Consider the following 17844-nt stretch of genomic DNA (forward strand, 5'->3'; position numbering starts at 1 on the left):
TTATCGTTTGTGTGCATCAGCTACAAAACAGGTCATCTGGGCCTGTATGTTTTAACCCTTAACTTGTAATTAACTTAACTTATAATTAATAATTTAATTACTTTAATTATTTAAATATCTATTTTATTTTAAGATGATATTACAACTTTGCGATGAAATTTTTTTTCTTTTTTTGGCGTCTTCGACATGTGTGTGTGTAATAAATTCCAGAAAGTTCGTGTGTTTCGTTTTATTACGAACGAAAGGCAGATTTGTCAGAGAGGCAATATATATCTGTGCTCAATTACATTTCGACGTATGCAAGCTGAACGGTCAAATTGTCTTGTTGAGTAACAACGCGACTTATCGAGGCATATAAAGTGTGACGCAGGGAATATCGACGGCGCGCCGCGCCGCGTCGCATCGTCAGCTTGTAACCGAGTCGTTGACCAATCGTGTCGACCAACAGCCGCAAAAGAGTTTCGCTGAGAATGTTGAAAAAAAGCAGACAGCGAGAGAAGAGAGGAGAAAAAGTGGTCCCGTGTATCGGTCCTCGTATCGGTCGGGTCGTACGAGCGCGAGGGTAATTTACCGGAAGACGACCGCTCGTTCGTGCCTCGTGCACGCACTCGCGCCATTCTCTCCGTCGAGGGTGGATAGAAAACGGCGAGCGGTTGTCCAAGGCGCATTTTCTAGGTTGCTCGAGAAAACAAACGTATCGTCACGCTTCGTAGCAAGATTCCCGTGAACTCGGGGCACATTTATCGTCGCGGGGTTCGTTTTGAATATAACAGAGGTGCTGTTGAGACAAGAGTACCGTGATATTATTCGTCAACCCTTTGTTGCATGTTTTTTTCTGAATGAATATAATTTTGTGAAACTCGGGTGTTTTTAGGGTTGCTGAATACAAATCCGGTGTGAAAAATACGAAATTCAAAATGACGACGGATCCACTATGGTGGACGAAATTTTCAAAATCAACCGAATTTGCATGAAATTTGTTACTTAAGGGTTTTCGAGGTTGCTAATTGCAAATTCGTTATCGAACATTCGAAATGTCAGAGTAGACATAACGGATATGTACGGCAAAGTTCAATTAACACCGATTCTCAAATGTGATTAGCGTATTTCATTTCTATAATTATGTTGGCCATATGAGAGGCCGTCATGTTGAATTTTATATTTTTCATACCGGATTTATATTCAGCGACCTCAAAAATCCCCAGATAATGATCTTGAAGTACACGTTATTATTTAAAATTTCATGTAAACGAATTTATTCTCTAAAAACGACAATTTTGTTTAATATATACTTATTAATAACAAATTACTTATTTGAAATGACTTTAAAAGTTGATGTATTAGTTGGAGGAACATTTTAGTAGTCCAATAGTACCAAATATGCTAAAGAAATAGTGAAAAATTTAAATTATTGGAAAAACAAGCTTGGATGATAGGTAGTACTCTGGGAGGATTACTATGCAGCAAGGGATTAAAGAAGGAAGAAGGGAGAGAATGTTGAGCAAAACGTCACCATTTAATCGAGCTAATTGATTTGGACGAAAAGCTCGATCACAAATAAAACAAGACATTCGATTTCTATCTGCCATTTTATTCAATACTAAATATTCAATATAGAGGAAGTGCGGGTATTGTGTAATAGTGGGATAATTTCCATGAAAGAAGGAGGGCGTACTAGGTAGCGACGGGACGCCGTGTGTTCGGGACCAGTGCTGCGATTCTGTAACTCGTTATTGGAGTTAACGACAGTTTCGTTATTGTTGCGCAGCTTTTCTAGCTAATAATTCCATTGCTATTCGTTCGGATACGATACTTGACGGACTAGAAAAATCCACTATTCGATATTTTTCTCTCTTCGGAACGAAAATAAAGATGCAGTGATGCGATTCTTTAACTCGTTATTGGAGTTAACGACAGTTTCGTTATCGTTGCGCAGCTTTTCTACGGTATACAAAAGCTGCGCAACGATAACGAAAGTGTCGTTAACTCCAATAATGATTTACAGAATCGCGGTACCGCGGCGCAATTCTTTAACTCGTTATTGGAGTTAACGACACTTTCGTTATCGTTGCGCAGCTTTTGTATACCGTAGAAAAGCTGCGCAACGATAACGAAACTGTCGTTAACTCCAATAACGAGTTAAAGAATCGCATCACTGCATCTTTATTTTCGTTCCGAAGAGAGAAAAATATCGAATAGTGGATTTTTCTAGTCCGTCAAGTATCGTATCCGAACGAATAGCAATGGAATTATTAGCTGCTGGACATTACATGTAATTAAAAAGTAAATTTTTAACGAGTCAAAAATATTCTGAATTGTTACGCTTTAAAATATAGTTTGATTAAAAAAGTTGTGCTTTGTGTTCTCAACAGAAAGCGAAACATAATCGAATGGTACACTTAATTGTCAATATATTGTACATTGAAACACGTATTTCACATAGAAAATGAAAGTATTACTGAAATCTCTGAAATCAAGTCATCATCTTCAAGTCAATGTCACCTTTATAGCTTTTTATTTTTAAATATATACAGATAAAAAGTTTTTAGATGTAAATCAAAGTAAGAATACATCTTACTCGTGGAAAATAAGAAACTGTGATATTAGACACTTTTGACATTTGACGCCTCGTAGAAGTCAAATGGTCAATTATTGGAGGTTGTGCCCAAGGGAACTTTTTATCAGAGAGACAAGATCTACAACATATCAAATATTCAGTATCAATTCCACCGAAATCCAATTTACATAAGGAATCGTGCGGCGGGGTCCTTTAAAGAGACGGTATGGCGTATGTAGGTTATACTTATATATGTAAATTTTATCTATATGTATCCCGTTTTTTGCCGTTTTTAGACTCGTACCTTGAATCTGTTACAGACGTGTATCGAGATTACGCAAAGATTAGCGCTAAATTGTGCGCTCGTATACGTTGACACTAGAAAGACCGAGGCAGCCAATTTGACTCCTTGCGAAATTCAAACTGCTATAACTTTTTTCAACTTTGCCTCCACGTGATATCTTTTTGTGACTTTTCACCATTTTTCATGTTTTTAATTTTGGTAAAAAATGTTTTCAATTATATAACATAGTTGAATTTTTATTTAATTGTTTACCTAGAAGGACTGTTGGAGCCAATTTAGCTCCCTTATATCTAATATTGCATTCTCTCATATGTTTTACGGGTTTATTTACAAGTTTTATAACTTTAAATAGATAAATAAATATTTTTATATGTATCTATCTATTTGTTTGCTTGAAAAACTATTATATACATATATATGTACACATACATATGTATATATAGCATCTCGCCGTTGGCTAGTTCATATTTTTCATAATATTTCGGATTTCGTTGCTACAAATGCATGGATATAAGGAAGTTACGTGTAAAAGAACATCAAGAAAAATCTTTTTACTCGCGGAATCTCGCAGAAGAGTTGAGTGCCCTATATATTGCTCAAAGACGAAAGTCTCAAAATTTTGATTCAATCGGGGAAGAAATTGCATCTGATGATGCTTCAGGTAAACGACAAAACATTTTGTCAAATAAGAAAAACACTGCAAGAAACCACAAAATTGAAAAATTTGTATGCGGTAAATGCCTAAAGAAAATTATGTACAAATACGTTTCCTATAATACATAACGGCGTTATATTTCACGTTTAGTCTTTCCAAAGACCAAAAGAAATTCGATATAATATAACTAACAGTTTTCTTTTTTGTTCAATAAATTAGTGATATTATCGTTCAAACGTTAGATTTTATAATTACCTATACTTTTCATTTCTTTCTATTTGTTATTTAGGAAAAACTATACTTTGAGCCAAATTGGCACGTCCGATTCTTCTAATGTTAATTTCCGATGCATGCGCATGCGATACGCATGTGCATATCGCGTTAAAATATCGATTCTCTCTCTGCGAGTGTGGAATTTCGCTTCGCGTGATCCTTCGCCATCCAGCTCTTTGTAAAATTTCGCTCACCCTCCCCCTCCCCCCTTCCGAAGTACCGTTTCGCATCGACTTCCTGCGGCATCGTCTCGCTTGGTTCATCGATTTTTCTCTTTCTTATTCAACGTTGCGCTCTCTTGGTTCGTTTCCAGATCCCAGGGTGAACGATTGGGCGATGATGAGCAGCCCCTTCCCAACCGTGATGATATGCCTGTCGTACGCTTACTTTAGCAAGGTTCTGGGACCGAAGTTGATGGAAAACAGAAAGCCTTTCGACCTACGGGGGATCCTCATAATGTACAATCTCCTACAGACCCTCTTCTCTTCGTGGATATTCTACGAGGTTTGTTTTTCCTCTTATCGCCGGCGTGTCCGATTAGCGCCTACGACGGTGGATTGATTGTCAGTCGGGTCTTTTCCATGATTAAATAGAAAGGTAAAAAAAACGGCTGTAAGAATCGATCTCTCTGTCCTGCCTGCCACTAGTGACTTCGGCCTTGTGAAGACGACAGACGACGAATAAATCTGTAATGCGAGATAGTGAGTAAAAAAATCGACGGTTCTGGGCGATTTGACCGCGATTGTCTTCTCGCGGCGAAAGCTTGTCTTCGATTAATCCGCCTCCGCGTTTCGTTTCGTCGACGGTCAATAACTGCAGTCGGCAGTGGCCCAGTTCAGACAGGCAACAACACGATGTTCTTTATTGAGAAAGGGAGGGGGAGAGAGAGAGAGAGAGAGAGAGAGAGAGAGAGAGAGAGAGAGAGAGAGAGGGAGAGAGAGAGAGAGAGAGAGAGAGAGAGGGGGAGGGAGAAAGGAAGAGGAGCAGGGGAGAAGAGGAGAAAGCTCATTTTAGCTCTCCGGGGATCGCAGAGGATCTGTGAGAAACAACAAGAGAACTTCGGACTTGTACAGCCCATTTATGAAAATTGCCAAAACACTCGGTGATAAATAGCCGTTCGCTCTTTTAGATGCGAGCGACGAGTATAAATCTATTTTTCCCCTCTTTCTCACCGCATCTTTCGAGTCGCTTGCGCTCGCGACGATAATCCGCGGCGTTCACGAGGATAAACGTGAAAATATCGGGGCGAGAGTTTAACGACCGCAACGAGACGAGTCCTTTTTCTCCGAAATGCATCGAATTACACATTTAGTCGGCCCGATCGAAATCCCGCCGTTGTTTTCTCTCGTGGCATTCGTGATCGTGATACCGGCGAAATAACAAACCGGGACGGGATTCAGGCAGAAATACGGCCAACTCTCGCGATATCGATCACTATCGGGCTCGGACGGAAATTACAATTGTATACGCCTGCATATCGCGCTGTCCTGGCCGGCAAGTCAATGCGACTGCTTAATGAAATGTGCATACAAGTTACAAAATGTGCGTGTTTTATGCAAGCGAGTCAAAGTCCATCGTCGCAACGGAACATCCTGTCCCCCGGATTTGCGAATTCCTCTTATTCCGCCGACCCCACCCACTGTTCCCGTTATCGCGAGGCGCGACGAAAATAGAATGAAACGGCGAGATAATACGTCAATGTAAATAACGCGTACACAATGCGTGCGAATAGGGATGACTTATTTCTTCCTTTCTTTTTTTTTTTTACCTTTGTCCTTGAGCAATTCTCGATTCGGAGACGGAATTGAATTACCGTCTCGTGGCTGATTTGCAAAAGGGACGGTCGTATGTGGTTCACGGTCAATATTGCGTACGCATATCGCGATACAGTTATGCATGTGCGAACGCGCGCGCTCGGCTACGCGCGAAAGTAACCGGAATCTCGTCGCATCAAAAAAGAAGATAGGTCACTGAGGTGTTTATCATAATACGCGCCACGTTCCTCGAAAGAACGCAAAGTCAGCTAATTTGCATTTACTCCCATCTTTTGCAAATTAAGAAGAAAGAACACGTAAGAAAGAGAGGGGGGAGAGATATTTCCTTCTTCGTGTTGCAAGACCGACCCGACGCATTTTTTGTTCGACAGAAATTGCTGCGCGACTAAATTTTAATTCTGAGCTGTTTCAATTTTTCAGGACTTTTTTCTTTTCCTTTTTTTTTTTCTTTTCATACAAGTTGGACAGAACTTGTTGCACGACTAAATTTTACTTTTCCGAACGTGTCCCAATTTTTTAAGGGACTTTTTCCTCATACAAGTCAATTGCTTTTAGCAGCTTCTATATTCATAAATATTCGTTCACCTACTGCACTCTTGTCTTCCTGTTGACTTAAACAATGAGTAAACTGCATTGAATTTTAAATGGCGCCCGTAAGCGCTACGACGTTCGCGATATCAGTTTATATTGGTTAGTTTACTGCACTTTTACATCAAACGCCGCTTAAATAAAATTATTTTTGCTTTGAGATAGATGTTTTTCGCGATAGAAACATGTCAGGTTTTAGTGGCGAATTCTTCGACGATTGAATATATAAATATAATTATGTAAATAACAAAGCACAGTGTAGAAAGCAGGCGCATCAACGCGTCAACGATCGAGTAATTTTTTAGTTTCTGTGTATACGTAGTTCGTCGAGTTAGGTAAATTGGAAAGCTGTTTCGCATAATGTTCATAATTAAGATATGCTCACGTAAGATAAAGGATTACTGACGAATAATTTCGCAAAGATCAGTCATAGTGCTGAATTAATATTTACACGTTAAAATATTACATCTGTTCTGGAATATACAGGATATACAGGGTGTCCCATTTTAAATGGGCCAGGCAAAAATCTCGAAAAATATGAAAGACACTAAGAAACGTTTCAGACAAAAGTTATGTGGTTTTAAACGGGATATCGGCCAACTTTGGAAATAAAAAATCATCAAATTAATAAAAATCAGAGCACTATCGTAACAATATATTCTTGAGACCAAATAGAATAAAAAAGTCTAGTTTTTTAGTAGCCACTTTTTCTTCCGACAAATAGTTAGCGAGATATTGCAATTAAATATTGAAAAAGTTATCAAATTTTGCTTAAATTATCTTAAAAAATATTAGGCAAATAAAAAATATTTCAGACAAAAGTTGTTCAAATTAATCTGTAGAAAAGGATGATATTCGAAAGTAGCGCCATCTATAAACAAAATGATATAGTTGTTTTATGTGAAACCGTACAATTCTTGTCTGAAACGTTTCTTAATATTTTTCATATTTTTCGAGATTTTTGCCTGACTCATTTAAAATGAGACATCCTATATATTGATGTATGCATACATGTTACTCAACCTGATCGATTATCTAAGGAAAAAGAAACTCTTCCCCTCTCTTTTTTTTTTCTCTTCAAACGTGTGATTTATATATTATAAAATGCGATTTAAAGTCGGCCATTCGTATTCGTTTTATAAGCGGCGGTTTGTAATCTTCCTGAAATAGCATTCGATGATTAGTCGAGCACTTCAAGGATAGCGGTCGAAGCACTTATCTAACTTGGTAGGAAAATATGAGGTCTGTTAAATAATAGACTATTTTGCGAAATGTTAACTTGCAACTAACCAATGCGTGACAATAATTGCGATTTGCAATCGTTTATTCAAAGTTACAAGAACGTGCGAAACTCTAGAATACAATAATAATGAATATAGTTCCTTTTATTGTGTGTGGTGGATGTGGTGAAAAGATACGTCTCAGGAAATATTAAAAAAATAACGAGACGTCAAACAGAGAATATCGGTCGAATCGTTCTTCTTATATCTCATAAATATGTATATATTTAAATCAATTTATGATTGCGCAATTAGATATCATTTAGAACGTCTGATGAAAACGTTTAAAGATACTGCAAAAAAAGAACATTATGTAGGAAGCGAGAAATTAATCTACTTCTGCAAATAGAGTGCACGTCTTTTCGAGCGCAACAGATTGTATTGCACTGGTAACTCCTGAGTATAATTGAAGCCATTTAGCGAATTAATCTCGCACTCGCGACGACCTCGTGAACGTCCGACGCCTTTCGACCACGCGAATCCATTCTTAAATTCGCGGGAATTCGGTTAGATGAACTGCTAACACGAAAATTGCACTTGCACTCGATTGACGGAAATGTCCGCACAAGTGCATGCTCGGATTGCTACCTTTGAAATTCTCGCACATTTTCGAGGATTTTCGTCTCCTCCAGATTGTTTAAGAGGGGAATTACATGCGGAAGGCCGTTTTCAAGACTATTTTTACGAATTTTTTTAACAGAAACAGTAAGATCAATAGACGAAGTTTCCACAGTGTATTCATTAACCCATTAACACCTGAAAGCTCGAAAATTTCTGTTCATTTTTTAACCTCGTTCTCATTCATAGAAAAGAGAAGAATTTATGGCAAAACAGTGTTTTCTACTAAAATCGGGTCTGCTCTTTCCGATTCCGCCATTAAAAATCGATTTATCTCAATAAAAAAAAAATATGGCTGATTTTTATCCAAAAGAACACCAAAAAATAAATGAACGATTTTTCCAAATAATTTTTTCGAATCGAAGCAGCATGCGAATTTAAATCTCGAGTCAACTAAGAGTGCATAAAATAGTTATACTTTCAAAACGTATTTTTTTTGTTTTCATCTGACGACATGGCGGTTTCAAAATGACGGTTAGAAAGAGAAAAATATTGAAATTGGGATTTCTTAAATATTTCGATTTAATTCGCATAATTATTTTCTTTCCAACCTCTTGCAACAATATATTTGTCATCGATGATAAACTTTTATGCAAATCAATAATTACGATATGGCAGATTCAAGATGGCGGCCATAAAAGAGATAAATTGTTGATTTTTAGACGTTTTTTTCCGGATTTTCTCCAAAAAATTGTTTTTTTTCTCAATATCATAAATACACAGAACAATATCTAGATATAAATCAGTTTTCATAAACTTTGATTCTTTAAGGTAGTTTGTGAAAAATTATAGCGTGAGGTAAAAGAATTTCTAAAATTCAAACTTTCTAAAATTAAAAAATTTCTAAAACAGATTTATTGATTGAAAATTTTGACAGAAGAAGTGAGATACTGACATATTATTTACACAGCATTCATGAAACTTTCTCATATTTAGAAATTCTAGTGTTGAGGCAAGAATCAGCCAAAATATTGCTGCAAATTCTATCTATCGTAGACAATTCGCTAGCACATGCAAAAAAGCGAGATTTTAAGTTTTAACTGTGACATTTTAAATTCTGCTTGGACCAGCAAAATAATTAAAAATAAAAGGAATTAAACAAAATAAATAAAAAAAATTCTGTAACTCTTGTGACTTATATTTTTGCAAACCTTGCTTTGCTAAGCATGTATGAAAGGCTTCAAACTTCTGAAAATTCATCAAACTGTAGAAAATTGCAGAAAAAGGAAAAATTGTGCAAAATAAAAAAATAAGAAAAATAAAAAATTTTTTAAATAAAAAAAATTAAAAAGTTAAAAATTAAAAAAATTAAAAAAGACTTAATCGTTCACTTTCACGCGGCAAGAATTGAGCAATGTAAGAAGCTTATGGCTAATGAACGAGCAATTACCATTATTATCTTTCATTTCCCCGAGGGTTTGAGATATCCGTGATAGATTTTCTCCTCGTAAAAAAAAAATTATCTTTCATATTCATGTTATGATGATCTACTATTACCTCTCGCTCTATAACCTCTAGAACTCAAAATTCATAGAAGCTCATTCGTATCAACCTGTAGTTTTATTAGTTCATGGTAATGAACAAAAAAGCAATTTTTTTTGGAGAAAATCCGGAAGAAACGTCTGAAAATCAACAATTTATCCCTTTTATGACCGCCATCTTGAATCTGCCTTGTCATAATTATTAATTTGCATAAATGTTTATCATCGATGACAAATATATCTTTGCAAGCGGTTTGAAAGGGAATAATTATGCGAATTAGATCGAAATATTTCATAAATCCCGATATTTCAATTTTTTTCGCTTTCTAACCGCCATATCGTCAGATGAAAAAAAAATGTTTTGAAAGTATAACTATTTTATGCACTCTTAGTTGACTCGAGATTTAAATTCACATGCTGCTTCGATTCGAAACAATTATTTAAAAAAAGTCGTTTATTTATTTTTACGTGTTTTCTGGTAAAATGGTTCTGATAAAAATCGGCCATATTTCTGGTTGGGATAAATCGATTTTTAATGGCGGAATCGGAAAGAGCAGACCCGATTTTAGTAGAAAACACTGTTTTGCCATAAATTCTTCTCTTTTCTATGAATGAGAATGATGCTTAAAAATGAACAGAAATTTTCGAGCTTTCAGGCGTTAATGGGTTAATGTTCAAAGTATAAAATAAATTTTATTGAATAATAAGAACCGATCCAATTTGTAATTATAGATAAAAAAATATAGTCATTCGTTTGCGAGCTCTATGTTTGCTGTCGACATAATTCCGGGCCTCTCTCTCACTACTCTGAAACCAAAAACTGAGAAAAATTGTTTAAATATACGGTTCCCATTATAACCTGTACCAAAATGAAGACAGTGAAGCTAAGTTTGTTAAAATAATGACTGTACAAAAAAATATCGAGAATGAAATGTTTTCAACTTGTAATCATGTTTAAAAAAACAAATAAAATAAAATATAACTGTGTTCGAGGTAGGGGCGAGAACTACATGTCTACTGTATTATGTAAAAATGTATTATATTGTGTAAAAATTTCAAGTTATTCGGTTCAGTAGTTTTTGCGTAATCATGTCGACACTTTAAGAAAATGATGTTTTAGATAAACGCGTTTAAAGTTTTGTGTGTACTTTCTATATAGATAGTAACAAATTTATTTTATACTTTGAACACTATTGAATACACTGTGAAAATTTCAAGTTCATTAATTCTACCGTTTCTGTTAGAAAAATTCGTAAAAACGGTCTGCTCCGCATATAATTCGCCCTTTAATTCGCGTATCTGAAACTGTTAAGGAAAAATAGGAGAAAGCGGTAAAAATCAGGGAAACTCCTTAGGCACGATGAACAAGGTGCATCTTCAGAATTTATGCGTAGAAAACAAACAGTAATCTACTATTATCTACAATAATATACTGTAACTCATTTACCTGTGAAATGTATGCGACACTGGTTGATTCAAACGCACATTTGTTTCAGTATCTGATGAGTGGTTGGGCGAAAGGCTACAGTATTCGATGCCAACCAGTAGATTATTCGTACAGTTCGATGGGCATAAGAATGGCGCATACCTGCTGGTGGTACTACTTTAGCAAATTCACCGAGTTCTTCGACACGGTGAGTATCGATTTTTACTTGACTTGCGCCGCTCTTGAACAGCGTGTAGCGAGCGAATATAAAAACAAGAGAGCTTTGTCCGATGAGTTCCTGCAAAACTGCAAATTAGGAGATCAATCGGATCTTTTCTGCCTCCCTGTCGAGTTTTCCATTAAATTTCACACAATCTGCGACAGATGTTGAACAATATGTTGGAAATGTACTAATAAGAATCGCTACACACGCGCAAAGCAGCGAGCATAGCAGTGAAATGTACAACTTTCCGTTTTCTTGCAGCTATTCTTCATTCTGCGGAAGAAGAACCAACACGTCTCCACGCTTCACGTAATTCATCACGGGGTGATGCCCTTTTCCGTGTGGATGGGGGTGAAGTTCGCGCCGGGCGGCCACAGCACTTTCTTCGCCCTCTTAAACACCTTCGTGCACATCGTGATGTACTTTTACTATATGGTAGCTGCGATGGGTCCGCAGTTCCAAAAGTACATATGGTGGAAGAAGTACCTCACTACCATGCAGATGGTGAGCTCAGCATTATTTCGGGTCGTCATAAATACAACATGGCGATTGCAGCGTATAAACTCACACGCTCGTCCCGCAATGTTTTGCACAATTTTACCATTTTGAAATATGCGATGACACGGCGCTCGTATGTATCCAACAATCTGTATAGTAAAGAATTCTTAGTACGATTAACACGTCCGCTGTCGACGTCACGTATGTGTGACAGTGATAATTTATTTTTCCAATATTCACACATTACAACTCAATTCACTGCGTAGATTACTGTACTGTGCGTTGGAAGATATGTACCCTGAGAGGCCTATACGTCTCTAAGCTGACTTGTTTACGGTATACCAATCACAGCGTGCATATCTGAAAGCATGAAATCGTATTTGTCTAACTCTGACTGAGTTTCTTTTTCGCAATTACATAAAAACAAATACATTTGCGAGAAAAGTATAATAATAATTGAAATTGCCCTTTGACACTTTTGATAAAATTAATGAAATAAATGTTGAACTTTATACAGAACATATAAGATCTGGCTCGCTCTTCAATTACGATGATCCATCGTTACTTTTGAGAAGACACTCTTTCAGAGTTTTCGTAATATACGAGTACATTCAATACGATTCGCATTGACAGGAGACAGGGTTGAAAATTGAATCATTTCCATTATCGCTTTCGCGGTTACCGCTGAACTTAACTGATCACTCCCTTGTTCTGATTTTAGATACAATTTGTGATGATCATGTCCCACCAATTCCAATTGCTCTTCACCGAGTGTGACTATCCGCGTAGTTTTATGATCTGGATCGGCTTGCACGGTTGCCTGTTTCTCGGACTGTTCTCGGACTTTTACAAGACAAAGTACAGAGGCGTCGTCATGGATAACAAGGCCTCCGCGAAGATGCAGAACGGCTTGTCAGGCGGAGCATGCATGCCGGTTCTGGACGAGAAAGACAAGTCGACGCACAACGGTGTATCTTCTTACACGATCTACAACAAAGAGTACAACAGCTGTTACAGCAACGGCACAAACAACGGTTACGTTGCTAACAACAATACGGAGAAAAAGCTCGCTTAGGACACATTGCTGCCTTGGTGGACACTCGAACATTTTCTTCGAAGTGTTGTCGGTCAGCTCGTCTCGCCGTGCTACAGTTACCATTCATCCGCCATAACGTCATCTCGCGACAAGGGTAAAACGAATTTACGTGTGAAATGTGCAGAGTCAACCACCAATCACGTGCGCGTGTAAGGAGGATGAAGGGAGACGAGAAGAAAGATAAAAAAACAACAGCGAGACAAATTTTCGTTATCTCGCTGCAATATTCTGCATTGTTAGCAGAGCGAAAGCTGTGTTCACTAACATAGAGTCATCGATGGGAGAACTGTGTTACAACGTCCGTTACAAAAATAAAAAAAAAAGAACGAAATGAACAAAAAAAAAGAAGAAAGACAAGAAACAACGGAATGCGCAAACCATTGCTAATGTCGCGCAATCTTCCTCTTTCGAGCCTTCGTAATAATGAAACATGGTTTGTACTCGATTTGTTAGAGCCTCGTGACACCTGCTGCCACCCGAAAATAGAACATCGATAATATCGTCGGTAATCATCGATAATACGATAAGAGAACTTAGCGAAGGGGGGAAAAGAAGACTACTTTTGCACTTTCTGTATTTCTCGGCGCTATCGAAAATCGCTGTCGCTGTGGTTTTGTAAAATTTCTAGGTCGCGGATAGCTTGACAACGTGTCTGAGAAAGGTGGGACTCGAACGTTCGAGCTGTAACGCCTGTGAGAGAGGGAGAGAGAGAGAGCGCGGAACGATGAAAGCGAACTTAACGATTTTTAAAGCGCACACATACGCGACGAGGAACAGCCACGCGAGAACTTGCGAGGAACCAGCGGCTTCCCCGCAATTACAAAATCGAAAACTGAGCGTTCGCTGTGCGTGCATTTTTTGTCGTGGGTTGTGTATGTCGAATGCGCGTATGAATGTTTCTTGGTCAGTACGTAACTCCGAAGCATTTCTCTATTGAGACACGCTAGAACCAAATCCTCCCTCATCTCAATCTCTCCTTCTCCTCCTCTTCCTTCTTCTCCTCCTCTCCTCCGTCATTACCATCATTATCACCAATTCTATATACATCTTTCTACATATAGCTTCGATTGTGTTCAGAACTTGGGTATGTTTTGTAAAATTTGAACACACAAGTCGATCTGCCCGAATCAATATCGTTACGTATAACGTCGCGTACGATCGAACTGATGCAGCAGAGAGTCGGTTACATACGGTCGATTTGACGATTGCTAAGAATTCGTAGTGTCCCTATTATTGTTAATTTATTGTATCAATTGAGAGAGTCGTATATCTAAGAGATACTGTTGGCTAATAATTAGCTAGTTAGAGTAAATAATTCTGTCTCGACAGGCACGAGATCCTTGAAACTTCGTGGGAACGTTACAAATTTTTAGCAACATATGTCGATGTTACTCGTAACATAGTTGAATCTGTACGACCATCCCTCTAGGTTCTTGATTCATTCGGGGGCTTGATTCTACAATCGCGCGTATACGTTGTAACAATGACGATAATCATAAAGACGGTGATAGTGGTGATGGTGATGGTACCGGTGACGGTGATGGTGATATGGTGATGGTGACGGTGATGGTGAGAGGGTGAGGGTGATGGTAATGGTGATGGTGATGATGATCAGTAGTAGTAATACCAGTGCCAGCTCCGCTACGCTGCCAACGTCGATGTCGGCGCTGGTGACAAGAGATGTTCGCTGCTTCGATCATATTTCCTCCTTAGCGCGCGGCAGTAAGCCGCAGTGCGGCCTGTTCATTGTGCAACACACAACTGGTGCTTTAATCGATCGGAAAAACACGCGACATTTGAGTCACGAAGCTCTCTAGTGTCGTAGAATCAAGCTTCCAAAGTGAGTGCGCACTACGTAACAAGTCTCTCTCACACGCAATCATTAACATGAATTAAACCATGGTCGCGAGAACGAGTCGGATGCAAAACGTGTGTGTCTTAATTTACGTGTGTGTGTATATGCGCAAATATTACTATACGAGGGAAAGGGAAACTGTTTAAAAGACCGTAATTAGTCGCACTAAGATTGATATATTTGTACACTTCCTATTTTTATGAGCATATTATTTATGATGACCCTGATACAATAAAACGCTGATGATGAAATGTCTCGACTGTAATAAACTCAACCTCGGTTATCTTTACAAGAAGGAACAAAGCGGAAGCTCACGAAACGACAAAGAGCGAAATGATGAGGGAAGAAGGAAGCAAGAAGCGAGAGAGTGTCGTTGAGAGAGAGAGAGAGAGAGAGAGAGAGAGAGAGAGAGAGAGAGAGAGAGAGAGAGAGAGAGAGAGAGAGAGAGAGAGAGAGAGAGCTTGAACATCCTCTTTCTGCAACTTTGGAAGCGCACATCATGGAAGATGAGTGTAACCATTAAAATTTAACACTTGTACACATCATATGTCTTCTCTTCCTTTCCACAACGCTGTGTTTTGTATGATTATAATTCGTATTGTTCTTTGAAGAAATTTTGCAGCAGATCGTTCTCTTGGATTTTTTTTTAATTATGCTAGAAAAATGGCAGAGCACGCGTAATAATAATAACGGTGACGATAACAGCGATATCCATAATTGCTCAATATGGAGTCGTCATTTGTTGTATTAATTTTTGATGATGTACCAATTAGATATTATTTTTAATTTTTGCATTTTCCGCATTTTCTCTCTTCCTCTCTCGGCTACTCCCCCAAACTGGATAAAGAAAAACCTATTCCCTATTAAAGAAGATACATTCGTTTATGTTCACTCTTTGGTTATACACATAACATACAGTCGGTTGATCAAAAATTGTAATACTCAAAATTTTGCAATGTATCCTGTACCCAATAGGAGAATTTGCTTTTCTAGTGATCACCGAAAAATCAATTTTTCCATCAGATACGGAATGTTGCAAAAATCATCGAGGAAAAGCGTTGCGACCTGTCGACTGTATATAACGATGCGAATAAAGAAACAGATAGATTGGTGGTATAAATTTATGAAACGAGAGCGTAGCGAAAAATGTTTCTGTTCGCCCGAGTTCTTTACGCATTATTAAAATTGTAACAATCGGCGTTTATAACTGAACGTTAATTTCTATCGACGTTTTTACGTTAACTTACGCGGACCTACTTTCCGCAGGATAAATAAATGGATTTTCAATTTGTCCCATTGTACTTTCAGAATCGACGTTACACTCGCTGGTGGATCGCCGCCTAGTTTGCAATTCAATCGCTCGTTGTGCGTCGAAACTTAATTAATACTCATTAGCTTCCCTCGTCCGATTAAACATGTAAATATAGGAGGAAGTGTTCGGTGTCGCAATGAAAACACGAGCGAAACAGGTATATACGCGCATGAATTAAGACTAATTAAAATCCGCATGTATATTTGTAAAAAGGGGACTGTCATCGAGCGAGACGACATATGTCGACATACGAGGAGTTCTCGCGAAGGGAACAGCGAAGGCGTGAAGGCGAAAGCGAAATAACAGACTGGGAAATGTGCGCGCTCATCGAGCGCTTTCGAGCGATAGAAAGTCAGAGAGAGAGAGAGAGAGAGAGATTCTTCGCGTGTTTTAACTTACGCACAATACTGCGATAAAATAGTCGAAGCGATCTAGGTAGGACGTACTGTTATGTTTTCCAATCTCGTTCCGTTTTTGTGATACGGCGCCACGGCGCGCCGGTGGTTAACGCGCGCTAATTAACGCGCCTGTAACGAGTTGGGAGGTGTTTTAGCGAAGAAAGCAACGCACAGCGTGTCTCTCCTTAGTGACATGTAGAATCACGTCGTTCCACGGCGATCTTGTAGACCGGAGCGGCGTCTCTCGACTCCGAGAACCATTTTTTGCGAGCGAGAACAATGAGTGCGCTAACACATCGCTTTATTGCGTTTACGACACTGGAGCCGAAATAACTAGCCGCAGGATCGCGTATTTTACACCCCGCCCCCGCCGAGGAGGGTCGAGAAGGAACACCCCGATCGCTTTTTTACGCTTTTCTACCTGCGCTCTCGTCGTTACGAGCGAGCATTTTTCTTTTTTCACCGAGCGCGATTCGCGATCGCCGACACCCATAATGGCAAGCGAACGGAATTAATTATTCCGCGATATTCGCCGTTTTCTTGCTCGGGATTATACCGGAAAATTTGCACCTGAGACGTCCGCAAGGAGCGCGCCCGCGCGGTTCGTTCTCCAACGCGGGCGCGGATACTTCTTCTCCTTTATAAGGACGTTCTTGTTGATGCGTTGCGTAGTCGTTGCATTTTGTCCCCGGACGAGCGTAAGCGAAACTCCTTTTCTCACACGCATCAGCGCATGATATTTTTCTAAGGAGAGAGAGAGAGAGAGAGAGAGAGAGAGAGAGACCACGTCGAGAGACTCCGAGAGCGCGTTGACGGCTCTTCGACGTTGTTTCCGCCACAGGATTTCGCGGCACAAACCTCCTTTGTAATCCTTTATAACGAATCCAGTTGTTTTCCTACGAAACAAGTGGCCTGTCTTCATCGATGACGGATCAGCGGCGACGTGAGCGCGATACGAACTGTCGTGCTCCTTTCTTATGTTTCCAGCAATATTTCACGACGGCTTCCGCGGGAGAAAGAGAAAAGAAAAAGAAAAAAGGAAGAACGCAAGAGCCACGTAGAATGTATGCGAGTAACTTTTTACATTTGTAAAGTGATTAGGTTTGATGATATAACGTTGTTGTTCGAGATATTGTAACGTACGGGTCTCAGAATCGCCGGATGTATCTCTTCGGTCACAGATTCTTCGGTTGACTCGAAGTCGACTTTTCCCCGATGGAAAATCCAGATAACTCGCCGCTTGCAACAACTTTCTAACATTACGTAGATGTTCCGGAAGCGCGATAAAACACGATCGTGCGGTGTGCTCTAATTTGCCCGGTTAGACTTCGAGTCGACTCTTCTTTGGGACTTACTTGCAGCTCTTCGCACAAATGCTGCTGCGACACGCGTTTGCGACTTTTCGGGTTTTAACGCGCGACAACTCTCGGCGGCTGAGCGGCGAATTAAAATTCTGTTGGACTTGGTTTAGGATTAAGTTTGGTCTCTCGAATGTTAAGACCCCC

General features: G+C 39.0%; 1 protein-coding gene across 1 annotated transcript in view; it reads left to right on the forward strand.

The window, feature by feature from the left end:
- Positions 1 to 17190, forward strand: part of LOC105191177 (elongation of very long chain fatty acids protein AAEL008004) — a 37647-nt gene extending 20457 nt beyond the window's left edge. The window contains exons 3-6 of the mRNA XM_011154393.3: positions 4103 to 4293; positions 11028 to 11165; positions 11442 to 11684; positions 12400 to 17190. Coding sequence (XP_011152695.1) covers positions 4103 to 4293; positions 11028 to 11165; positions 11442 to 11684; positions 12400 to 12753 — 926 coding nt within the window. The 3' untranslated portion in view covers positions 12754 to 17190. The remainder of the gene's footprint in view (positions 1 to 4102; positions 4294 to 11027; positions 11166 to 11441; positions 11685 to 12399) is intronic.
- Positions 17191 to 17844: the final 654 nt, after the last annotated feature.

This window comes from Harpegnathos saltator, unplaced genomic scaffold, assembly GCF_003227715.2.
Source record: "Harpegnathos saltator strain DR-91 unplaced genomic scaffold, Hsal_v8.6 scaffold691, whole genome shotgun sequence".
In the NCBI taxonomy this organism is placed as follows: domain Eukaryota; kingdom Metazoa; phylum Arthropoda; class Insecta; order Hymenoptera; family Formicidae; genus Harpegnathos; species Harpegnathos saltator.